General features: G+C 43.0%; 1 protein-coding gene across 1 annotated transcript; it reads left to right on the forward strand.

Annotated features, from left to right (window-relative positions):
* Positions 1-1,810: 1,810 nt before the first annotated feature.
* Positions 1,811-14,505, forward strand: PSMA6 (proteasome 20S subunit alpha 6). The gene is made up of 7 exons (XM_076345025.1): positions 1,811-1,980; positions 6,856-6,950; positions 7,706-7,787; positions 8,042-8,197; positions 10,167-10,345; positions 12,528-12,622; positions 14,297-14,505. Exons 1-7 carry the CDS (start codon positions 1,905-1,907, stop codon positions 14,352-14,354), a joined length of 741 nt encoding a protein of 246 aa, XP_076201140.1. The 5' UTR covers positions 1,811-1,904; the 3' UTR covers positions 14,355-14,505.
* The last annotated feature ends 10,809 nt before the right edge of the window (positions 14,506-25,314 follow it).

Consider the following 25,314-nt stretch of genomic DNA (forward strand, 5'->3'; position numbering starts at 1 on the left):
TGAATCTTTGATTCCAAACACTTAAGTATTTTCTCAGTTACTTTTTGGCAATCTGGCTGAATACTTGATAATTACTTCCATTTTCCCATTCCCTTGAAAAAGAATCTGACATTAAACTCCAGTGTTATAGAATGGAAGAGCTTTGTACATGGAAGGACCGTGAGGGTAGGAGTCCTCAGCCTGGAGAAACAGGTCCCAAGAGACACAGAGGTCGCAAGAATCATGAGTGTTGTGGAGGGGATGCACAGAGATCGATTGCTTGCTGTCTCTTCCAGTGCAAAAGCTGCATCAAATGCTGCTGGCAGATAGAAGGTTCAGATAAAAGATGAAACCACACAACGCGCCGTTACGCCGAGCAACTCTTTGCCACCGCATGTCATGGATGCAAGAAGTTCACGTAAGTTCAAGGGGAGACCAGTGAGGGTTGTTAAATAACCAGACACTATCTCTGCCTTGGGAAGTCCCTCCAGACGGTTGGAGGCTGGGAGAGGATTCAGGGAGTGTATCATTAAAGACCCTCTGTAGTCTTAATGCTTTTCCTTGGGCACCCACTTTTGGCCGCAGTTGGAGACAGGGCATGGGGCTAGATAGACTCTGTGTCTGACCCAGCAGAGACATTCTTACATTTTCATGTTCTCTGTGTTCCAGTGCTTGCATCACAGCTTTAAACATTTCATGTCCGCCCACAAAGTGCTTCCCTAATGAAGGGGACAAACTCTGTGTCTTGTAATACACGGCGAGACATTTCATTTTCCCATAGTATTAATAAGCAAGTACATTGAAAAATTCAAGAAAGCAGACTTTTAATGTACGGCATACACAAAATGCACCTGTAATCTGCCATTTCAACAAAGAGTAAGCTCATCTAATAATAATCTTTTAAAAGAGAGGTGTGGATACCAAAACACAGCTTTTCCAACTCTTTTAACGACCGACTTTAAAAAAAAGCCTTCCCACAAAGAGCAGGGGAAATCCAAGATGCTGAAAGGCAAAAAGAGCATATATTCATGACTTCAAATTTGGGGAATTTCCCTTTGTACTGGACACTGATAAAGTGCTAAGTACGTCTTTTAAACATCGCATTACAATGCAGCTGCAGCAACAATTACTCATTATGAGTATCCTAAACATCTTTTTTGAGGTTAGTGTATTTCTTTGCTTTAAAATTACACTCACTGGAGAGAACACATGGAAATGTTTCCTTTAGAAAATTAAGCGGGTTTTTGTTTCCCTGGCGGCCTGCATAGCTCCTGATGATACTTTTCTCCAGTTTTCTGGTATTTCCGCGCGTCCTCTCTAATGCACGTCGAACACGTTTGAGGTTTTCCATGAATCAGAAACCGTTTGATCAGCCTGACAGTCCGCACCGTCCCAACCTTCCCCCCCAGCCGCGGGCCCGACTGCCTGACCCCGGGCTTCCACCCGCCTTTTCGCCACGCAGCCGCAGGGGGCGGGCTGTCAGCCCCACGGGTTAAACGCGTTACAGCTGCCGTGCTGAAAAGACCGCATTTCGCTCACGACGCGGGTGACATGTCGCGACATGACAGCCGGCAGCTGCGCACCGGCCGCGGCTCCGCCGGCACCGCCCCTCAGCCGCCGGGCGGGGGGCGGCGCCTGCGCAGTCAGGGGGCGCGCACCGCGCCCGGCCGCCCTAGTGCGCATGCTCGGCAGAGGAGCGGCGGACGCGGGCGGGGGGCGTGTGGGGGTGGGGGGGGAAAGCGCCGCCGTGCTCGGGCATGCGCAGTGGCGGAGGCGGAGCGTGACGGTGCGCGAGCTGTGTGTGTTTCGGCGCCTGCGTGGGGCACGTAACCCGGAAGTACTCCGGCGGGCGCCCTGACTGCCGTAGCGGTGGGGCTCTTCACGCCGTGAGCCCCTCGGCCGCGCCGCCCCGCCCCGCACCCGCCATGTCCCGAGGCTCCAGCGCCGGCTTCGACCGCCACATCACCATCTTCTCGCCCGAGGGCCGCCTCTACCAAGTCGGTGGGTGTCCGGCCCCGGGGATGCTGCCGCTGAATTGCCCCGTCACGGGCCCGGCCTGCCCGCGCCGCCGCTGCTTCCTGCCGAGCGGGGCTGCAGCCGGCTCGGAAAACCTCCGCCGAGCCTGGCCGCCTTTGGGGCGGGGGGGAAACGTGGCGCCTCCCATGGCCGGGGAGTCTCGGTTCCCGCCCTGCCCGGTCCCGCGGTGTGCGGAGAGAAGCCTGGAGCAGCTACCGTCCCGGTCCTGCCGGCGTGGGGGCCTGCGAAAGGGAGCCTCCCGTGAGATAAGGAAAGCTTAGAGCCAGGGTAGGCCCTCTCGAGTGTCCGCTGCCACGGGGAGCCACCTCCTATGATTTCCCAGTGTTTGATTTTAGATGCTTGAGGACCACGCTAACTCGGGAGCTGTTTATTCCCCCTGAAGTGTTTCTTTCAGTTTATCTTGCCAAACTTTGGAGCATTGTGCTTTGGAATCTGAGAACTACAATAGCTGTTTGAAATGGGACTTGAACTGCCTCAAACACTGCATACCAGAGTAACAAAGTCAGTTTTTGGAGGTAACCCATGCTCTCTCTTGTTACACCTGAATGCCATGTGTTCTGTACGTCATGGCCTGTGAGACAGCAGCAACCATCCTTTATTTACAGGCTTAGAGTCATAGAACGGTTTGGGTTGGAAGGGATAAATTCATGGAATGATAGAATAGTTTGGGTTGGAACGGACCTTTAAAGGTCATGTAGTCCACCCCCCCTGCAACGAGCAGGGACATCTTCAACTAGATTGGGTTGCTCAGAGCCCCGTCCAGCCTGACCTTGAATGTTGCCAGGGATGGGGCATCCACCACCTCTCTGGGCAGCCTGTGCCAGGGTTACACCACCCTCATCATAAAAAACTTCTTCCTTAGATGTAGTGTGAATCCACCCTCTTTTAGTTTAAAACCATTACGCCTTGTCCTATCACAACAGGCCCTACTAAAACATTCTGCAATTAAGCTGCAGCCTAGCTTCATCTTCTTCTGTAGGCTACTGAATCTTTTATTCTTATTTTGACAGTGCACCAGATTCTGCAGAAGAGCCTCATGGTGCTCCTTCTGCAGAATACTCTGTAACAGCATAGTCAGCTTGCAGTCTGGCAGGACAGTTCATTGAGAGTGCTCCTGAAGGATCCTCACAACAGGGCCAGATGAATTGTTTTGGCAGCATCATCCTGATGCCATCTTCCAGTGGAGCTTAGTGGCTCTTCCCCAGCTGCAGTGGCTTCACTGCATGTGCATTGCATGGCGTGTCCATACATCCATCTGTTCTCCAGGAAAGGTTGCACATCCATCTGTTCTCCAGGAAAGGAGTTTGCTGGGACCAGACTGCATTAATTGTCCGTGGTAGCCAGTAGTTTCTTTTGTGTCTGCCCCTTGACTTTTTCTCAGGACGAAGGCTGTTTGGAATAGGCTTCATGGGCAGGTGGCCCAGTCTTGAGCAGTCCTTTCTCCAGGGAGCAACTAGGAAAGTGCCCGTGTGTAAGTGTCTATACACGGGTACAAAGTTACCTGTACTAGATGCCTATATATGGGTGCTGTCTTATATCTGGAGTATGTATAAGGCTCGTATGCAACTTGCATAGTAAGGCTTACACATCTGGATGGTAGGGGCAGCACTTCCTCACACAGGGTGTCAGTGGTTTTGTGATGGAAGCGTCGTGGCTCTGACCTTTTGTTGCCATTAAAACAGGCTGGTTGGTCTGCATCACCTTTCTGGCTGTTTCTCTGGTGCAGTACTACTTACTGGGAATGGTTTCTGCATCCTGTAGCAAAGAGGAAACTGAGCCTTGGTTTTCTACCTCCTGGGTATATTCAACCATTAGGTTAATGTGTGAGAAATGTGCAGTACCTCCATATCTTTTACCCATGACTTAGAAGCAAGTATCTGCATGTGTATTTGAGAGCCTCTGCACACAGCCTGAAGCTGTCTTGAAGATATTTTGAGTACCCATATGCTATGGGAAGAAAAATATGTAGGTGTGCATAGTTAATTTCAAGCAAATATGAGCTCAGTCTACCTGCGGACAGGCTGATAACTCAGGCATGGTGCCACATTAGTGTCTCTGTTGGCCAGCATCTAGCCACAGCGTGGGCAGAAAGCTCATGTTTGCTTGTGGTCAAATACCTGAATCTAGCTTTCTCTCACTCTTTCGCACGCACGCGCGCTCTCCTTTTCCCTCGCTCTCCTTTTCCCTCGCTCTCCTTTTCCCTCGCTCTCCTTTTCCCTCGCTCTCCTTTTCCCTCGCTCTCCTTTTCCCTCGCTCTCCTTTTCCCTCGCTCTCCTTTTCCCTCGCTCTCCTTTTCCCTCGCTCTCCTTTTCCCTCGCTCTCCTTTTCCCTCGCTCTCCTTTTCCCTCGCTCTCCTTTTCCCTCGCTCTCCTTTTCCCTCGCTCTCCTTTTCCCTCGCTCTCCTTTTCCCTCGCTCTCCTTTTCCCTCGCTCTCCTTTTCCCTCGCTCTCCTTTTCCCTCGCTCTCCTTTTCCCTCGCTCTCCTTTTCCCTCGCTCTCCTTTTCCCTCGCTCTCCTTTTCCCTCGCTCTCCTTTTCCCTCGCTCTCCTCTCCATCCTGTCAAGGATGGGTATGGACATGTGTTGCTTTAAAGCTGCCTTAAGACTTGAGGTTTTTCTTGAAGGTTTTCTGGAAACACTGAACAGAGATTTCCAGTGTAGTGATACTGGACTGAAATGCCTGTGCCTTGCCTTACGTCTGTCTTCTACTTCCAAAGCTCAAAAAGCTCTTGTGCCTTTGAAGTAATCTTATATTAGAAAAATAATAATTATTTCGTATATATTTCTTGTTGCTGTGGTTAAAATCCTTCAGATTATCAGTGTTGTCTTGCCACCTATTAGCTCCAGTCTTCAAAAGTGATGTTTCATCGAAGTGGAATTTTGGGAGGTGAAGAAAATGATTATGTTCAAATTTCTGATTGTTCTAACATATTTGGGGAACAGCAAGGGACTATGGTTTTCGGTAAGAATGTGTGCAGTACTACTGAAATACTTGCATAGCAGAAAACAGACAAACACCACTAGCAATATATGTATTTGGATTTGTTGTACTGTAAGAGCCCCTACACTTTTTGGCTTGTCTCTTTGAAAACTGAGTATTGCAGATGGTAATAGGAACAGGGCGAGAAGAGACTGCAGTTCAGCAAGCCTGGTTGTCAGTACTTGTGAGCAAAAACAGTTTGCGAAGGCACCTATTCCTTTTCCCATGTAAATGTCACAGAGCCACAGAACGGTTGAGGTTGGAAGGAACCTCTGGAGGTCGTCTGATCCAACACCCTGCTCAAGCAGGGCTACCTAGCGCAGGTTGCCCAGAACTGTGTCCAGACAGCTTTTGAATATCTCCAAGGAGGAAGACTCCACAACCCCTCTGGGCAACCTGTGCCAGTGCTCCATCACCCTCACAATAAAAAAGTGTTTCACGATGTTCAGACGGACCGTCCCGTGTTTCAGTTTGTGCTCATTGCTTCTGGTCTTGTCACTGGGTACCACTGAAAAGAGCCTGGCTCTGTCCATCTTCTTTACACCCTCCCTTCAGATATTTGTACGCATAAATAAACAAGTGTTGCAGAGCTCTGGCCTGGGGCTTCAAACGTGACCAGTTTGTGAGCAGTGCTAGCTCATGTCTCGCTGGGTTCTGTGCTTTGCTGCAGGCTAGCACTGTTCATCCCAGGGAAGGTAAATGAAGAGGTGAGCAAAGTTGTGCATCTAGCGCAGAGAAAGAGGGAACATTCTTTATGGCATGTTTGGATAACCAGTAAATGCTCTGATGCCTGACAGTAATAAATACAGTGCCATAAATACATGGCAATCAGCCCTTCCACAACACTGGCTCAGCAGATTGAACATCAAGATCCTGGTATTGCAAGATGTGTGTTTTCATTTTCGGATTATTCCTCTCCTGTTGTGCAGTCTCTTCCATAGATTTGAATGCAGCTTTTAAAACAGCTGAGTTTCTTGCTCCCATTATTTTAGAAGATAGTTTTAGCAATTTGTTGTGCTGTTGGTTAGACATGTTCTAAATTCCAGTCTTAATCGCATAGCTAACAAAAAATTAATCTACATTTAGCTAGTGTCTGAAACTTCCCTCTCCCAACCAGGTATTAGGAAGTTTTGGTTGTTTATCATATTGTCAGATAAACGATTTTTAAAGTTGTTGTTCTTGAGGCTTTTGAAACCATTAATCAAGGGAAATTTCTTTAATGGATCATATCAAGTAAATCTTAGTCTGTTGCATTTATCTGAATGATGCTATTTAGTTGGCATGTGCATAGGTTTCATTTTTAAAAGTTAATAAAAGCATTACGGTGTTTGAATGTCAAGTCAGAAAATGTGATAGTAAGGTTAAAAACCATCATCTGTGCCTGGTCCATCATTTAAGTTTTCATCTGTATTGGTTAAAGTCTACAAAATAAAATTACATCCTTGCAGTGATGATAATGCTTGAGATACTAAACTTCTGCATGTTAAAAAATCTTATTTAAGGATTTACAGTTACTGTAGGTTAAGGTTGTGCCACTTTGGTCAAGTGCAGAACAGCCTTCTTGTTTTAAAACAAATTCTGTTGCTGTTAAGCATTCGAACTGAACAAAAAGGCAAATTCTTAGAAATATTTGAAGGAAGCAGTGATCGTGGTTTTGTGAAGAGAGTCAATGACTTAATTCCCATCAGAAAGTTCTTGTGTGCATTGTACTAAAGACCTTAAAGACACAAAGTATTGCAGAAATATTAAAGTATTAAAAGGGTGAGAACTTGGTGAGATTTCTGTGTTGGAGGAGGTGTGTCAGTTATTAGTACTAATATCTCTAACATTGTTTTTTATTAACATTTACATATTTTTCTAGAATATGCTTTTAAGGCCATAAACCAAGGCGGACTTACATCTGTAGCTGTTCGTGGGAAAGATTCTGCAGTAATTGTAACACAGAAGAAAGTACCTGTAAGTAGTCTGTTTTTGAGGGGGAGGCTGGAAGGAGATGAGAAAAAAGGTGGGGGTGAGACTCTGCAACATTGATATTATATTTATTAGCATTGACGTATATTGCTGTTTGAATTTAGTATCTTACGATCGTTCTGCTTATTGTGAGTTCTAGCTCCGTTTAGTGCTCAGTTGTACATTTCCTCACCAAGTGCTGTAATATTGGTTTTCTCTGTAGTTGTCAAAGGGATAATGCTAAAATACGAAGTTGGTCCTGCTGTACTTCAGCATGCATACATTACTCTGGCTTGTAAGGGCTGAGTTGTCCATAATCGGTTTCTTGATTTCTTTAATTCCTACTCAGAAAATGTTACACCAATAGCATGCAGAACAGATTTTCATGAGTGTTTCAGCACAGTGGTAATGTACTGTTGACAAAGGGGGAAAACCCTTGTGTCTGAAGGGCAGCATGCAATAAGAGCGCAAGTTTTTGTATGTGTGTTCTGTTTTGTCAGAGGGAATAGGACTTTGATGTTGGTCCTGCTCTAGCTGTCATGCTCCTTTTCCATTTACTGCGGTTCTTTATCTTCCCTATTCTCCTATTTCTTCCTTTGCGTGCCTGTAGCAGTAAATAGTGGAGAGCCTGAGAGACAATTTTTAGCTGTTAGTTGATTCTTTTGGGCTCTTCTATAGATACCAGAGCATCCAGAGTCTTATCTTTCTTTTGTACTTGAAGGACAGTGTTTTCTGTTAGATTATTTCTGTTTTCTCTTTAGGACAAGTTACTGGATTCCAACACAGTGACTCATTTATTCAGAATTACTGAAAATATTGGCTGTGTGATGACAGGAATGACAGGTATTTAATTCACCATCTTTTTAAGTATCTGAAGGGTGTCAGATTTGTATGTAGTTCACCAATTTTGCATCACATAAAATAAATAAGTGTTCTAGGAGATTTGTTCCACTTAGTGTGGTTTTGGAGAACTTGTGTAGTTCTAATGTGTGTATTTAAAGACAACTTAATTGGGCCTGGAATTTGCATTCTCAAGCAATGCTAGGAATAAATGTGGTACATGTTCAGTGAAATTAATATTAGTTCTTTCTGTCTAGCTGACAGCAGATCCCAGGTGCAGAGAGCCCGCTATGAGGCTGCTAACTGGAAGTACAAGTATGGCTATGACATCCCTGTGGATATGCTGTGTAAAAGGATTGCAGATATTTCTCAGGTCTATACGCAGAATGCTGAAATGAGGCCTCTTGGTTGCTGTAAGTATAGCGTATGAAATTACTCTTTCCCATTTCTTGTCTAAGCTTGCAACTTCAAGTATAAGAAATTCTCACCCATTTTCAAATTGTGTGAGATATGGATGTAACTGAAGGAGTAAGAGGAATGAACAGGCAAATGAGAGCAGTGTTGGAAGTCTTGAACTGGGGCCGTGATTTTACCATTGACTCAGCATTTGAATTGGAGTGAATGATTTAGCCTCTTTAAAACGTGTGATGCTATTTCACTTCAGTTTTGGGGGCCTAGGCTGTTTGCACTGCACAGTGATGTCTGTGAATGGGAGATGTTCTTTTTACCGGTGTCTGTGTCTGGGTAAATATCACTGTTAAAACAGACATATGGAGAGTGCAATTATGCTTGTGCAGATTTTGTAGCTTTTTTATCTAAGTAGTATGTATAGGACAAAAATCTGCATAATTTTTGCTCTTAACTTAACCATGAAATATATATATAATGTAGAGAAGAAGTGCTTAAAAATATTTCACTTGCAAACATTTCTACACCAGTCCTGTTTTATAACAGCAAATGCAGCTTAAGTAAAAAAAGATGTGTGTAAAGTTGTTGTTTGTAGGTGTTCCTGATCATCTGTGTGTTCTGAGGTGGTTTCTGACTTGTTTTTTCTCCTGCATTTGGCTGTGAGCAAATTATAACCGTACTGTTAGGCTGTCCGGGAACTGAGATCAAAGACTTGATGTTTCCTCAATTACTTTTTCATTAAACATTCTTTCTGGGTTTCTTTTTGTTTGCTTGTGTGTTGTTTTTTTTTTTTTTTTTCTTCTTTTAAGGAGAATAGTTTCAGAATTGATGAATCACTTCTCGTAATCATAGTAGGCACTAACACTTCTCACTAAAGAAGTAACATTCAGGGTTGCACCACAGTTTCCATGATGGGGCTATTTTCCTATGCTGCAATGTTCAGGAATGATTGTTTCTTTCTTCCCTTGGTATTTCCCATGCCTTGATACTACTGGAAAGTGATTTTTTTTTTTTTAAATTCATGAATAAAAATGTATTTTTCTTAACTTTCCTTAACCTTTTTTTGAAAAGATGATGGGAAATTTTCTTTATGTTGTAGTAATAGCTGCTCAGAAGCTTATCAGCTATAACTGGTAGTTAAAAGTTATGCAACTGTAAAGAGAAAATAATTTAAAACCTTGACCTTGTTCTGCTTTGGGGTTGTGGGGGTTTTTTTTTGCAAGTATTGCTTTTGAGTTATTTTTAATATGCATATTGAGACTATACAACTGTAAATCTAGAAGTGTGGGTGAACACAGATGCGTTTCAGTGATGTGACCAGTTTGTGTTATTTGAAGTCTGTCCAACTTGAAAGCATTTAGTCAAATGGTCTTCAAAGACTCAGTTTTATGTTCTGATATTTCCACATTTCATTTCAGATTTATTTTTCCTTTAAAGAAGAGAGGAAAAGGGATGTAACGAAGTGCTTTTCGGGATTACAGTCGAGAAATCTAGAGCTGATCTTTTAATATTTCCATTAATGTCAACATATTTGTAGAGTTGCTTTCTGGTAAAAGGCACATGTTAATAGAACTGTTGTTTACACTTTTAAAGTGTCATACAATACACAGGAAATGAACTGTGGCAGGGTTAACTTTGTATCGGGATTAAACTTTTGTTATGTCCTGACTTTGTGGTTCTCTGCGCACTGAGCGTGGCAAAAATGTTTCTATGTTTAATGAGTAGCCTTCTTTGGGAATGATAGAAATACAGTTTGCACTAAACTGAGTTGCACACCTGGTAATGAGATGCTGGTAAGAAATGGCAAATTAGAGATAAAGAGGAAATCACAGCTTTAGGTATTGGACTGGTTCCCAAAAATGTACTGCTGTGCATGCATGTGTTTCATGGGAGGGGAGTATCTATCCTATTCTTCAGTTGAACGAAATTGCTAAAATTGGGGAAAGAAAAAAATTAACACATTTTCTCTTCAAGGTATGATTTTGATTGGTATTGATGAAGAACACGGCCCTCAGGTGTACAAGTGTGATCCGGCAGGTTACTATTGTGGATTCAAGGCCACAGCTGCAGGAGTTAAACAAACAGAGTCAACCAGTTTTCTTGAAAAGAAAGTAAAGAAGAAATTTGATTGGACATATGAACAAACAGTAGAGGTAGGCCAGCAGAGGGAAATAAAGATTTGTTGAAGTATTTTTAATGAATATGGTGTATGTAGGCTTGTGATATAGAGGAATGCAGTTAGGCATTTCCTGTTTTCTTACAGTTCTGTATTGCTCCCAGAGCAAGTATGGCTATTCCAACCAGAAAATGGTTTTATTTTGCAAGTGTTTAAATAGTAATCTAATCTGCTTTTTCTGCTTTCCATTAGCTGAAGCAGAATCTATAATTGTAGCACTCCCACTGTAGCTGGTGGTTGGTTACTACAGCGCTTGATTCTGGGGATACCAGTACAACTTTCTTTTAGTGACACTTAAAACAATCTTTATGTTAGAAAGCATTTCAAACAGACAAGCACTACCCCATCCTGTCGGTTTAGTAAATATAACACCAGCTGTTATGCCTACTGTGAAAACTGTTGTTCAAGGCCCATTATAAAAATGTATCCTATTTATAAAATAGGTCAATGAACTTATTTTGTAATCATCCTTACTTTTTCACTTACACTGTAGAGATCTGTCTAAACAGCCCTCTTCCATGGCCCGCCTGTTTCTCCTGCCAGGCCTTGTTCTTCTCCCATAATGTTGTGTTTCCTGCATCAGGAGATCAGCAGTTGAAATGAGGAATAATAACCTAAGCAATTGACCCCTCTGTAACATTCAACGGAGTACTGTATTAAGATCCATGTGAATGCTATGCAGATTCAGATCTTCAGCTAAATTACTTCTGAAGTCTGCGTTACTGTGAAAGTACCATTTAAACAGAAAGTTCTTCAGCAGAAATTAATAAGTTTTATATGTGTATCTTAATAAGTACTGATTTCCTTAATATGTGATTCCTTTAAAGAGAAGATCCTGAGAGGGTTGAATAATCATAGCATACTGAAATTGAATGTATTTGAAATTCCCTCAGAGACCCTTTTTTATCCTGGCTAAATAATTTTCACATTAAATGTATTTTTCTATTACTGCTTGATTATACTGTGCTTGTCTCTTAGTTGAGCAGTTGGAGGTAGATGAAACTGTCTTTTCACATTCTTGTTTTTGATTCATGAAACTTCCATGGTATGGTGCAAATACTTAATTGGTAATTAATTTGCCAGTCAAATCCTGAATGTGCTTCTATACCTTTTTGTTGTCTTTGTTAAAATGCTGAGATTGTGAATGTAGATTAGACACTGTTACTCTAAAAGTCGGCAGTGACAGGGAGAAGCACATCTGGCAAGCAAAAGCAAGAATCATGTTTTTGTAATGTTCTTCACACACACACACACACATTGTCTTTTTTTAAAAGCTTGTGGTGTGTTAGAGGTAATGCTCCATGGATTAGAGTTTTGGGGGTTTTTGTTGGGATTTTTTTTGTTGGTCTTTTTTTTTTTTTTTACAACTTGGCAGTCTTCTGATAAGACATCTATGTAGTCTTACGGAATTATTGCAGAATCAATGTATTATCAACATATTGAAAATAAACTTTAGAAAAGTCTTGTCTGGTGTTCTACACTTTCTAACACATTACTAATCAGAATTAAATGCCAGCATGCCAGAATAACTGATTTGATAAGCATCTGGCTACATAGCTGTTTTATGGAATTTCTTTTGTGCTCAATCATCATTTTAGGAATACATCTTCAGCATTATTATGACCCTACTGCAGGGTTAAGTATGAGTGAGGTTGCAAAGAACACCTTTTAGAACAGGTGATGATTAAGGTGGAAAAAAAATAAGCCATGATGAAATGCAGCTTTTAAAAACAGCCAAGGTAATTTTAATTACCAGAAGAAAAGCCAAAATGGAAGCTATGCAAGTGACGTGCTTTGAGTAATCTTGGATTGTAATGATGTTGGTCTGTCTTGTTTGCCACTAATGAAACATGTTCTGTCCTTGGGACCTGGGGTTTTAATCTTTGCATGATAAAAGGTTTTGGTTTAGTTGTGGGTTTTTTTTCTGCTACGAAAATGAGATGTCCCTTTGGTTTTTGTAGATTGGGCTTTTTAGGGAGAGGACCAGAGAGGGACTGTATTCTGTAACAAGGGGAAACTGTTTGAAACTTTTCAGCTGCGGTTTTGAGGTGGAGGGAAATAACTTAAAACTAGAAGGAAGGGTAGTTGTTAATGCTATATCTATTTAAAAAAAAAAAAGTGCTTTCTGTTTAATGATAGGGTTTTTTGTCATCTTTCAGACAGCAATAACATGCCTGTCTACTGTACTATCCATTGATTTCAAACCTTCAGAAATAGAAGTTGGTGTAGTTACAGTGGAAAATCCTAAATTCAGGTAAGTGATCAGTGTTGATAAAACTTGGTGTGTTTCTCTGGTTATGTGCAATTAGTTTTAACTTCTTGTGTAATGGTAAGTCGAGAAGAAGAGGTAAATGTCAGAAGTTGATGTTTTGGAGGGTTTTTTTTTAACTTGTAACTTCAAAATACGTAGGGGTAAAAGACACTTTTAAAAAACAACACCACCACAGTTTTAAAATGTTTGACATGGTTTAAGGGATCCAGTAGAGAAAAGTGTTGTCTTTGTTTCTTAAAAGGGTATTGCTTTATGTGATGATTAAAATATAGTTACATCTGGTCTAGATGATTTTTCATGCTTAAAAGAATAAAAATTTTTCTTTGTGCTAGTATCTGGAGTCTACTTCCAAATCATAGTCATGACATCTAACGCAGTGAAGTCTGTTTTATATTAGGGAAAATTTTGCAAGTCCCTTAATTTTTTCAATCCTTTTTGAAATGGGATCTTTAAATGACTCTTGCTCATCTTGTAATTGTAGCAGTTTTTAACTTCTCCGTTATATAGTTAATAGATTATGAATTTGTATGATTTGTAATATTTAAATTTGACAAGATTAAAAGACCCTGGATTTAAAAATCACTGCAGTGATTTGGAACTGGCTGAGTACACTGCATTCCCACCTAGCATGAAAGCAAGACACCTGCAATTTCCTCCCTCCCCTGTTATTGCCTGAACCTGAGCACAGCGCACTGTGCGCAGCAAGGTTACTTGGTCAATCTATTGAGACACCACCTGGAAATCTTCCTGCTGAGAGCTATACCTCACATCAGATACAGTGTCCTTGACAGCCTTCTGACAACACAATGTATAGCTGTGGAAGCATGCATGAAATGTGGGAGAATAAGTTTTGGGGCTTTTTTGTTAATGCAAAAGGACCCTCTAGGTATGTCTTACCTAAAATTTAGTTAAGGCTGGCTTGCTGCAGAGGAGTTCAGTTATTTCTGCCTTAGTCTTTCATTACTTTTTCTAATTTAAAAAAAAAGAGAGGAACAGCTAGGTGGGAAAGAAAAGTCCTCTCCTGCTTTAGTCTAGCTGCTTGGTAGGTGGGGATTGGAGAGAGGCTTCAAACCTTTGGGTCCTACAGGTGCAGTCTTTTGAGTGCTTCCTAAAGTGTTTAAAGTTGACATGGTGATGATGGGTGGTTTTGCATTTGGTGATGTGTGTTTAGGACAACAGAATAGCACAGCATTTTTGAGAAAGCATGCAGGATCTGCATTACCCCTTTTCTACTGCTGCTCAAGGGTCAGGTGCTAGCTTTCTGGCAAACTTCATTTACTGATCTTATGTCCTTTTCAGAAAGGATGGATAACAAGCAGAGGGAGAAGGCTATGAAAACCTGTGTCCCCCTTGGAGTAATCGTACTCATTACCATACCCATTCTTCTCACCGGGTCCCAGCTTGCAAATATATTACTTACGAGGAATTACCTGTTCTTTTTCTACCATGTGTTACCTCTTTGCTCTCTAGTGCCTTTGATTCTTCCTTTACTTTTCAAAAAGAATTGGAATGTCGGCCTGTGGCCCTGGCAGCAGGGCTTTAAAGGGCTGAAAGATGCATTGTATAAAACTTATTTGTGTAGATATTAGGTTGTAATATTGGAGCTTAAGGGAAAAAATCATTTAAGCTATATAAGATTTCTTTTTGTTCTTTCAGGATCCTTACAGAAGCAGAGATTGATGTGCACCTTGTAGCTCTGGCAGAGAGAGACTGATTAGCACTCCCATTTCCATTGTCTGTGCTTCTGGCCAGGATATTTGGTGAAAAGAAAACACTTATTAATGGCTTTAGATTATGGATGGAAAACAATGTTCACTATATGATGTATTTTACTCTGTACAAATAAAACAGAGGTTTTTGAAATACTTGGTGTCTCCTTTTAATGTAATTTTTTTAACTTTCAATTCTATGAAGTTCTCATCAAAATGCTTGATCACTTTGAATGTTTCTGTGATGATTGCCTGCCTTTTAGTTGTATTTTAAGAGAAATTTTATACTGTGCGCTGTATTTTTCATCTGAGCTACTTGGCTCCTAGTGTAAAGTTTTCTACCAGATTATGTGGTGTGTGTGTCTTGAGATAATTCTTACATTTACATGCGTTCTCTTCTTGCCCTGGTGTTGAAAGGCTTATAACATTACTGGTTTAACTGTGGGAAAATTAAGAAGATCTTAATATTTGCTCAGGTTTGTATGAGGATATAGGACAAAAGTTGAAGGAAAAAACTTGAGCTGCGATTCCCAGTGCATTCCTTTAGACGGATTTATTTGGGGTGCAGGTAGTGAATTTAACGGACATCTGCTATAATTAACCAGCTCTGAAGCTAACATTTATTTAGGGGAACAGATTCTATATGCAGTGTACTTTGGGATTTTGGCTGTTTGTCACCTACCCGGTTTTGAGGCTTTGGGCAGTGCCAGAAACAGTGTTGGGGCTGGATGAGGCCAATAGACAAAGTGCATTAATAAGAATGTCTCTGGGAAGCAATTCCCCTTGCTCCTTCAAAGGTTCTGGGTTAGGAGAAAAGAGAAGACTGCAAAAACTTGAGTCAAGGTGAAGAAACATGCATTCTTGTTTTGCTGCAATTGAAGAGGTTTCAGCCTCAGCAGCAAAAAAGGAGATGATGAAGCTGTGAGGGAGGAGACACTGGGGAGAAAGGGAACATTACCAGGCATTTTTAGCTGTTGGGTAGACATGAGAGCTCCTTAGCTTCATTCCTCTGCTGTGCTGTTCCTATATTGGCTTTAATTACTCCAAAATTCTCTTTGATTTTTTTTGAGACCTTTGGGGAAGGCCTCGTAAGTCATCAGAAACTGGGATTGCTTAATTTTTTTCTTTTTGCTTTACAGTTAAAGCCCCTTGAATGTGTATTTTTCAAGTTCATTGTAGTAAAGGAGATGCAATTCTGTGTTTGGTGGTTTTAATAAAAGATACTGCTAACGTTACGTGATAACTGAGTTGAGGAGATTCAAATGTACTGTGACTTTACAAAGCTTCCTGGATTTCCATTAGTGCCTCCAAATTTCAGCTTCCCTCACATCAGATAGTGTAGCATAGATGGTAAGATGAAGCCACCCTTGCTTCTGGTTTTGGGTTGGTTATCTGAGAATTCTGTGTGGTTTTGTGCAACAATTGGCAGAACAAATACTGTTGGCACATTTGGAAATGTCTGTGTCATTTCAAGTGACAGCTGAGTTTCTGAAACTTCCTAGGACCTTTCTTCCTAATACTCCAGTTGTGTAACAACCTGGAATTTGAGCAGACTTAAGTCATAATTTACTCTGCCATAAAATATAATCCACTGACACTTTGTTCTTGATCAGCTTTAATTATGTATATAAAACTTCACTAATGACTTCTTGAACAAAACAAATAAAAAGATGATGACAATCGGGGAGCCATATGACTACCGCACATTTGCATAGTATTTATTTTTAAAACTCCCCGCAACACCTTTAATTCTAAATTTTGGAGCTTGTATGCGATTGTATAACTTGGGTGGTGGTTCCGAGAGCAATGGGTGTTTGTTCATACCTTATGCTTTTGCAATGCAGAACATTCCATCTTGTGTTCAGAGATGATGAAATAAGCTGTCTACAATATATTAACTGGGAATGTTGCATCTTTTTTTTAATAAGCAAAGTTAAAATTGCAGCAACTGAAATGCCATTTTTGCTAGTATTTTGGCCTGTAGTGAAAATTCATGGTTTTCCTTTCATACTAATGATGGGGATTTTCCTTTTTCAGTTAAAGCTTTTTGTTGTTTAAGATAAGGCAGCTACACACGGGACCTAATGGGAAAACCCCATGTATTACACATACAATCACATTCCTCACACCCTGAAGCAGATAGCACCTGCAACCAAACTGTATCAGCCATGGCTGGTGTTGAGCTGTAGCTGGTATCACCTGCGGTTCCAAACCTGGCACTCGCAGAGATACTAGAGTATGCACAATATGATCCTAACACTTCTGGTTTGGGCAGAGCTTATCAAGAGTGATACCAGACTTGGGCTCGCTCCATGTATTTGTGGTTTGTTGTGCCAGTGCTGAAAACTCTGGTAGATGCAGTTACAGTGTGAATGCGCAAGTAGTTAAGCGGGAATAGGATCAAGTCTTATTCGCATACTAGACCCAGATCAGTGTTAGCTGTACTGAACTCGGGCTGGCTCTACACAGCCTTACAACTGTGTCGACGTTACATTCCCAGTGCTCTTTATTTGTGGTGTAGAGTGTAAGGATGCAAAATGACAAGTACATGCAGTCAGCTCAGGTAAATCAGTATTTCTTGGACTCTGTGAAAAGCATCTGGATTTCTTATGAGCAACCCCCCCACCCTCCAAGGAGGGCCCAGAAGCAGTAATGGCATGATTAAAGACAGAAATAGCTTAATAGGGAATCTTAACATAAATAGTGTGGGTCATCAGGAGCTGTCTGTGTGTTCATCCTGGAAACAAGAGATGTTAAGGCAGGCAGTAATGAACCTCTCTAGGATTTCAGATGCTTCTTAAGTGCAGCATGTGGTACTGAATCAACCTGTAATGCACAATGTTCGACCATACCTTTTCACTGTAAAGCCTCCAGTGGTGACAGTCTAAGCACAGAGAGGTAGATGGGGAGTTCAGGTGGAGCGAGTACGTGTAGATACATTACAGCAATTTTAATGACATGGAATAATATGCTGCATTCTTCTCTACCTTCTCTGTCCTGTTTCTCATTAAGCCAATGTCCAGGTGTACCAAATAAGAAATATTTTGGTTCAGTGCACATTGTTGGAAGTAAGATGAAAGAACTAGATCTGTAGCTTGCTGGCATCTGAAGAAAAAAATACAACTTTCCCATTATTTTTTTTTTCCCTGACGCAGAAGCAAAGCCTGCTATTTTGAGTTCTGCAAAACAGCAGCCTTTTTGGCTCATGAGATCAAGTTTTGTGAAGCATATCCATGACAGTATTCATGTTTTCTTCTAGGAAAAAAACCTACACTACCAGGGTAATAACAGTAGGGGCGTTGCTTTTCATTTTGTAATCAGTGATTTTTTTTCAGATGGGAAGTTCTTAAATTGTCATAGCTTGTTCCAGTCGGTTCTTGCCAGTAACAATTTGTTCTGTCCTCTTGTTTTGCTGTAACCTAAACTATTTGGAAACAATGCAAGACATCCTGTTGTTCAGGATCCGTTGGAACAGTGAACTTAAACCTCTCATACCCAAACTAAAACAAGGATCGTCACATGCTTATGCAAAGCTGCTTAAAATAGTGTCTGGATTCTGTTTATCATGATTCTCACATTTAAAAAAAAAAACAAAACACTTTCTCCTGTCCTTTGTACTATGTCTGTACAGATAAACTTGCATTTCTTAAATTACTGTCAAAAACCTCAGTTAATAGCAGTATTTGCTGCTGTTCACCAAGGTTTTATTTAGCATAGTAATCTTTTGTCTAGTAGTAGTCTTACCTGTGTCACCATCATCTATGAGAATTCTGTGCTACAATGTTAAATATGGGAACTGTAAAGTACTTGACTGTAAACCTGGTGAATAAATAGACCCAGCATACCACTACGTTAAAATCCAGCTAACTCTGTTTGGCAGAATTGAGTCATCTACAAAGAAGTGTGTGCTTCCAATTTTTGGGTTAGTATTTTTCTCCTGGTCCTTTTTAGAACCTGTCAGCCGTAGCTGAGCTTCTCAGCGCTGCAGATGCACTACACGGCCTTGCTGTGCAACTCATCGTGGCTTAGCTGATATATATGTTGGACCACAAGCCTCTGGAGTACAGTTTCCTAGCTAAGGCTTTAGCGGCATAGTATGCAGTGCAGATTAGGACATACAAGCCAAGCTGTGATTTTTTTTTTTTTGCCAGCAAATTATATCTGTTTGTTTTCTCTCCCAGAAAACTGCCTCTTGTGACACCCACTGGCATAGAGAGTTGTGAACATAAGGTATTTAATCCTTTATGGGATTCCTTAGACTAGAAAGCAACCCTCTCTCAAGTTAGAGAGTCAAACTTGGCAGTTGTGGATGGAGAAACATGGCATGAATGTCCATGGACTGGGATTGCGTGGTCAGGAATGGGAATTTCTTTGCGTGACATCTGATGTTGCTGTGATGTCTGCAGGTACGCTCGTCCTCATCCCTGTTTTGATCCCAGCTGTGTCCGCCCTCTCCCTTCAGCCAGCACTGGTGCTCATTTACATTTTGTAATGAGCTGTTCTGTTTACTAAACCGATGGAAAACATTGTTTAGTTCGCTTCAGTTCTCTGTTGGATTAGTGACCTGAATCGGCTCACTATAGGATCAAATCGGCCATAGTGCTGGTGTAAAGGAGGGAAGAGGGAAATGGGATTGCACTGCCTCTGGTTTAAGCTGCTGTGGAAACCACAGCCTGCATCACCAAAGGAACAGGAGTAGCCATAGCTCATTATCCCCTTGACTATTCTTTGACTTAAACCTATATGGTGATACCTGGTCCACCAAAGAGGTCAGCAGGTGACACAAGCCTTCATTTGAGCAGCATCAAGAATACCCCTTGACTAGGCAGGATCTAGTCTGAAGGTTTCTTTGGAGACAGCGCTGTTACAGCAGCGCCTCCCCGGTTCCTCTGCTCCTATACCCATTGTGTAGCCCAGCCATTTCCAGGGCTACCTGGGAAACCTGATTTGGAAAGAGTCTATGTTTTAAAAAAATAAAATTAAATTAGAAAATCCATCCAGAGAAGTAGCATGAACTCAGTTTGGATACTGGTTTAACCTCGATCCTGGTCCTGCAATAGTAGTACCAGCACAGGGGGCAGTGCAGGACAGGATCCATAAGCAGGGTCCAGTTAAACTAGTGGTGCATCTGGTAGGAGTGGTAGTCAAAATCCTCCCTTGTAAGCAAATGTTTTTCCTCAGGGAGAGTGGGGATATCAGTTCTCTGAATCTGTCGAAGCCTCCTTTCTGGAATCTAACTGGAGGCTGGTGTGGCCGGCCAGGCAGGGGGTCTGCCTGGGCAGTGCAGCTTTAGGGTGTTTAGGAAGGTAGAACTTCCAACAAGGTGTCGAGAAAACCTACAGCAAGTTGGCTGCCAAAGGGGACAGCCGCCTGGGATTGGGTTTTAGCAAAAGTGGGATGGGTAGTGTTTCTTTCCTTCCCTTTTCCATCTGCATCCCTTAAACCACTTGTAGCTGCGCATACCTTTAGGATGTTGTGAAGAAATGTATTTGCATTGAATGTTACCCTAGTTTCAGTTAGCAGTATTTGGAAATGCCTGGCTGACAGAAAAAAACATTTCTCACCTAAGGATGTGGTGAACCTTGAAAATAGGCTACCAGGTTAGCTTAGTTACTCACTACCCCCGAAGGTAATAGGATGTGCCTGCAAGAAGGCTGGAGGGTTGCTTTCGAGGCTGTTAGCAGAAGGGATGGGAGAGAAAGGAGGATTTTCAGCGATGACCAGGAAGGCTACCTGAGTTGCCACGAGGTAGCGGCGAGTTGCCTGAACCCTCCGTCTCCAGTGGATTTCTCAGCCTGTAGCTCCCGGTTGCTCTGCCTTGTGGCTGTCTGCGCGCATGAGATGTTTATTGAATACTTGTTAGAAGATTAGGTGATGATATTCCCTGTTCTTATCTCCAGGAGAAGTTTCCATTACTAACCTCTCTTACCTAGTAACAAATCAAGTAAATACAGTATAGAATAGTGTAAAATTAGCTTTGTAAGTGCAAAAATAGTTATATCCCTTGGGTGACAACAGTACTCACCAGGAAGTAATTTTTTTAAACTTCTTTTCCTACTTTGAGTACTTAGCACTGACACCTACACCTTTCTCACTCCAACACAGGAAACAGACCTGAGCTCTTGTGTAGGTAGTTCAGCGGGGGATATCTGCCTCAAGTGCAGTAATGGTCCACAAATTCAAAGGCAAGAGTTACAGAGACGGACTGCAAAATAAGTCTGGAGGTGTGGGGGGGAACCCAGATGTTGTGAATGTCCTGGCATCCAGGTGAGGGTTTTGATGGTCTGAAAAAGGGCATAAGGTTGTCCAGAAAAGGAAGATAAAAAGAATTAGTGATAAGTAGCATGACAAGTGGTCTGTATTACAGGAATGAAGTAGCAAAGGTCCTTCCCCTTTGATTTTAAGAGGGGGATTTAGTTATTAATAGAGAAAAAGAGGATAAAATGGATTTTTTTCTGCTCTCTGATGCTAGACCTATCGACAGATGACAGCACGTGCAATGCATTCAGCAGGAGGACGATTGAGAAACTGCTTCTGTTGATGAAGCGCATATTTGCAAAATGAGGTTACAGCCTTTATTTCAGATGCAGATAAGAACAAGTATGTGATGCTTTCCCACTTTGGTAGCAAATCAAAACACATACCATCACAATACATGAACACTTGTGCTTTGTAACAAGAATCAACATGTGTGGATGGATACGTGCTGTAATCCAGCTCTGCCGGGAGTGTGGAGCTTTCAAAAGGGCTGGCAAGGCCAAGGTGTGCTGTAAGAGCAGAGCGGGCAAAGGGGCTTGTTTCAGCTTCTAGGCTCAGGTTCATGACGTTTGGCTCTTGGTGTGAACAGGCAAGGGCATAGGTCCACAGCATCTTTACCAGATCTAAGTTGGAAACGGCTGCCTTCAGTCGCTGCGTGGTCCCATGCCATCCCTTGTGCCAGCAATGGCAGCCATGGGATTGCAAGCAGACCCAGTTCAGGGAGTCCATCTGGGCCAGTACTTGTCCCTTCTTCACTGCAGGATTACCTTTTGTCTGGCTCAGCTCACTGGCTCACCATGCAGCTGCATGAGCTCCAGTGTTTGTAAAAGGGAGAGGATAAGATCTTGTGGAAACAGGGAGGGTAGGACCCAGTTTAGCGCAGGCTGATGTTTTATCCTGTCAGAGTGCAAAAAGCACACCCCTCGATTTGGTTGTGCTACATACTGCAGGTTGCCATGGTTGTATTGTGTTGGTATTTTAAACCATTTTGAGATGGATAGTTACCTAGGAGAATAAACAATTGCTCTTTGCCAACTTCACGCACATCGCTAGCTCGTGGCACTATCCAGCAGTAAAAGTACAATCCTCCAGATGGTACTTCAGCCCACCCTGCAGGTACCTTCTCATTCACAGCCATACAAAGCATGTGAAACTCTTTATGCATGTGCTTCTTTCAGTTTTGCGTAAAACGGGTGGTTGAAAGGGCTGGATTTAAGAGCTGCGGTTACTGCCTGGAATCGTTCCTGCTGGTGAAAGGCTCGAGCTCCCTCCCTCTGCTCTTGACAAATACTGTGGAGCTGCTGAGGCAGGTTAGCTGTGCTGGCTAGTATGTTGTTGCCTGTTCTCCCATAATGTTCTGCCTCTAATTTGCCTTTGGAAGGTCTGTTGAAAATAAATAAAATAAAGCAAAAATCTTAAAGTACATCTATGCTGAAAGATACGTGTTTAACACAGCTTGAGTACGTGCAATAACTGTGAACAAAACCTGGGCACTGGGTTTTGCACATCCGTTGATTTTTAGAGCTGGGAAAGAAAACGGCATTGTCCTCAGTAAGCAGGGTCATGTGAGGATAGCTGAGCTAGAAAGGAAGCCAACCCAAGCACTGCCGAGCTCTCGCGAGCCTTGTGCCACCGGCTGTGGGAGAAGATTCAGAACAGCGATTAAATATAGTTGCAGCAGAACCTGCTTGGCTTGTTTGTGCTAGATCTGTGCTTTAAAATTTTGATTAAAAATATCCTTGCGTGGTGCAGTCTCGCCAACGATAGCAGCAGGGCGGACACATCTCCACCAGGCTTTGAGTGCTGCCTGCTAACCCTGCTGCAGGCGGTTCTGCAGGGCACGGTGGTTAGCTCCTGTACAGCTACAGCGTTACACCACGGGTGGCTTCTGAGGGGCCCTCTGCCACTCTTAACAGTGAGAAATATTACCACCCTTCTTCTTTCCTTCCCCTTAATTGTAAGGTACGATTATTCCAACCATTTTTAACATGATTAGAGAGCGGTCTCATGCAAACCGACCAACTTCTATAAACTGCTCTCGTTTTCAGGTGTCTTTAAAACCTCTTATGCCCAGATCACAGGCATACTTTGATTTGAGAGAAGGGACCAGCATCCTTTTTTGGAGACAAAAATGACAAGAAGTTCTGCAGGAAGTAAGTTATAAAATACCAGGATAAGGATAGTTTGAAATTTGTCAAATCAGTGCTTGTCCTAGTCCTGTCCCCTCCAACTTCCATACACTTAGCAGTTAATTACTCCTCTACTAAACTGTAAACAGCAGAAAAATTTCAAGGCACTTTTCCCCGCCCCCAGCTGCTCCGAGGCCCACCCTGAAAGAAGTAGCGAAAACCTGTGCTTGTTTTTGTTGGTACCACACCTACAGCACAGGGCTCCACCCTGGAGGGAATTCCCACGCTCGGTAATTGCACCGCAGCAGTACTGCCAAACATTCAACAATCCCAGGACCGAACTTGATTGCAGATCCTGTAAATAAAGTAGAAATCTTCATGAATGTGCACAGCCTCTTCAGAGTCCTTCCCCCCTCTGAAGTTTTTCTCTGCTAGTGCCTTTGAATCTCCTGCAGCTAAGCCAAACGGTATCTGCTCAGTGCAGAGAGACGTATCATGGCCTCTGCAGCTGGGGCAGTGCGGTTTTTCTGTTTTCACTTTTTTTTATCTTTTTTTTTTTTTTTTTACAGACAGTGAATAATGGGTTTTTGTCTGCTAGGACCAGAGTGGTCTGGTCTATGCTTTTATCTCTTGTGGTCAGATGGCCAGTGACATCTTTCCACCTAGGGGGTGTAGGTCAAACCTAATTGTGTTTGAAATACTACAATGCAGATAACGGCTTCACAGCAAAATTCCCTGCTGAGTTAGCTCCTGCACCTAAGATGAGTGCTTAAATTTGGGGGTTGGCCTCTTCAACAAGCTTTGTAAAAAGGCCTGCTAGGACCAAATTAAAAGACAAATTAGAGTCGGAGTGGCAAAGTGTTGCAGGCTGTGTGTGGATGGTGCGGCTTATCTGTGCCCAGGCACGTACGCACTCCACCCCACACTCCCCTCCATGCCGTGGAGCGTGACACACTCCCACCGCCCCGCAGGGACGTGGGATGGGAGGGTGCTCAACGATCCCAGCTGCCCTGCAGCGCAGCGGGATCAGAGACGCTGGGAAGGACCGGTGGGTGCGATGCTTGCTGCTGGGGAGCAGCTGCAGCCCGGCAGGGTGCGGACGGAGCTCGTGGGTCAGTCCCACCTTCCCCAGGGTCACGCGTCAGTCCTAGCCCTGCCAGCAGCATTTTGTAGCGTCAGCAGGTCCACCAGTAAATGAGGCAGGAGGTCGTTTGTGCGCTTTGTGTGCGTCTCGCAGCTTACAGCGTCCCGCCTGGTTTGCGTGGGCCTGCCAGATGATTGCCATGGGCTGCCTGGGGTGGGGAAACTGCCACAGCTACAACTGGGATCTGAGTTACTGGCTCAGCAAGGAGAAGTAAAGCTACCAAAAACCCCTCCTGGTTTCCCTGTTCCCAGACTTCTCCTCCATTCAAAAGTACCGTGTATAAAGACAGTGTTGCAGTCCGGGAAACCTCTGTCTTGCACAGTTTCCTTCCTCTTTTCTTCTTCCTAAAATGCAGTGGCTTTGCCATTACACAACCACACAGTGTCCTCTGAGCAACGAAAGGAGGGAACATCCCAGCCAGAGCGAGCGCTGGGTGCTGCTCCATTCATGACAGTCTCTGCAGACTCACCTGCCCGGGAGACCCTTCTAGGAGGAGGAGGAGGGAGGGATCCTCCTTTTATCCTCAACCATTTTGTCAGGAGAATAGACAGTGCCTCCAGGCACAGGCAGCTTTTAAAAACCACAAACTTTCTACCTTTTTTGGCCAAAATGTTCCTGACTTTAAGCAGATAAGGAGCAAGGGAAAACAGACTCAGCATGCAAACACAGAAGACATGCTGTACAACCAGCACTAACAGAGTTTTTAACTTTTTAGTAGAAATATATTTTTCACAAAGAGGAAAATCCCTTCAGATCCCTCAAGCCTGGTTAGTCAGTAACGGGGTCTGGAGAGTTGGGGGCTATGCACACATGGGACTGCAAGCCTTGATTCTCCTCCCCCTGCTATCAGTGGGACAGAGACTAGGCATTACCATGGACTGCGTGAAACAGCTCACCCTGTGAAGTGCATTTGCTCCTCTTCTGGAGGTCAGGGATTATTTACTGGCTGCTGAAGGGAAGCTGGTTTAGCCACAGTGCTGATTACCTTCCTCTAGAAATCCCCCTGAGGAGAAGCTGAGTAAGCTGAACCAGTGGATGCTGAGGCCAGAGCAATGCTTTCCTCCTAAAGCAGCTGTAGCCACGTATGACCAAGCAGAAGAAAAAAAAAGAAAAAAAGACAAGCAACCAAACAAAAAAACATGGAAAAAAGGAAGGGAGGGAAAATGTGCCCAGGGAAATGTTCTGTCACCATACAGGTCTCTTGCTGTGTTCAGCTGCAAGCCAAAGCTGGCTGAAAAATTGGGAGGAATGTGCCTTTTTTTCACATAAGGACTGCGGCGCATCTGTCCTGCAGTTCCTGTGGGCTTGGTTTTCATCCTTTTTTCCTAACTAACCAATCTGACTTTTAGATGTGTGTGTTTTCCGCCCCGGTCCTGCAGGCTTGCTGGAAACATCCTCAAGCATTGCCTCCTCCGGGCAAATAATCAGCAGGAG

This window comes from Aptenodytes patagonicus, chromosome 7 (assembly GCF_965638725.1).
Source record: "Aptenodytes patagonicus chromosome 7, bAptPat1.pri.cur, whole genome shotgun sequence".
NCBI classification, from domain to species: Eukaryota; Metazoa; Chordata; class Aves; order Sphenisciformes; family Spheniscidae; genus Aptenodytes; species Aptenodytes patagonicus.

Coding starts and splice junctions, on each gene's coding strand:
- PSMA6 (XM_076345025.1), top strand. CDS start 1,905: ATGTCCCGAGGCTCCAGCGCCGGCTTCGACCGCCACATCACCATCTTC. Junction 6,951..7,705: donor TAACACAGAAGAAAGTACCT/GTAAGTAGTCTG, acceptor TTTTCTCTTTAG/GACAAGTTACTGGATTCCAA. Junction 7,788..8,041: donor TGTGATGACAGGAATGACAG/GTATTTAATTCA, acceptor CTTTCTGTCTAG/CTGACAGCAGATCCCAGGTG.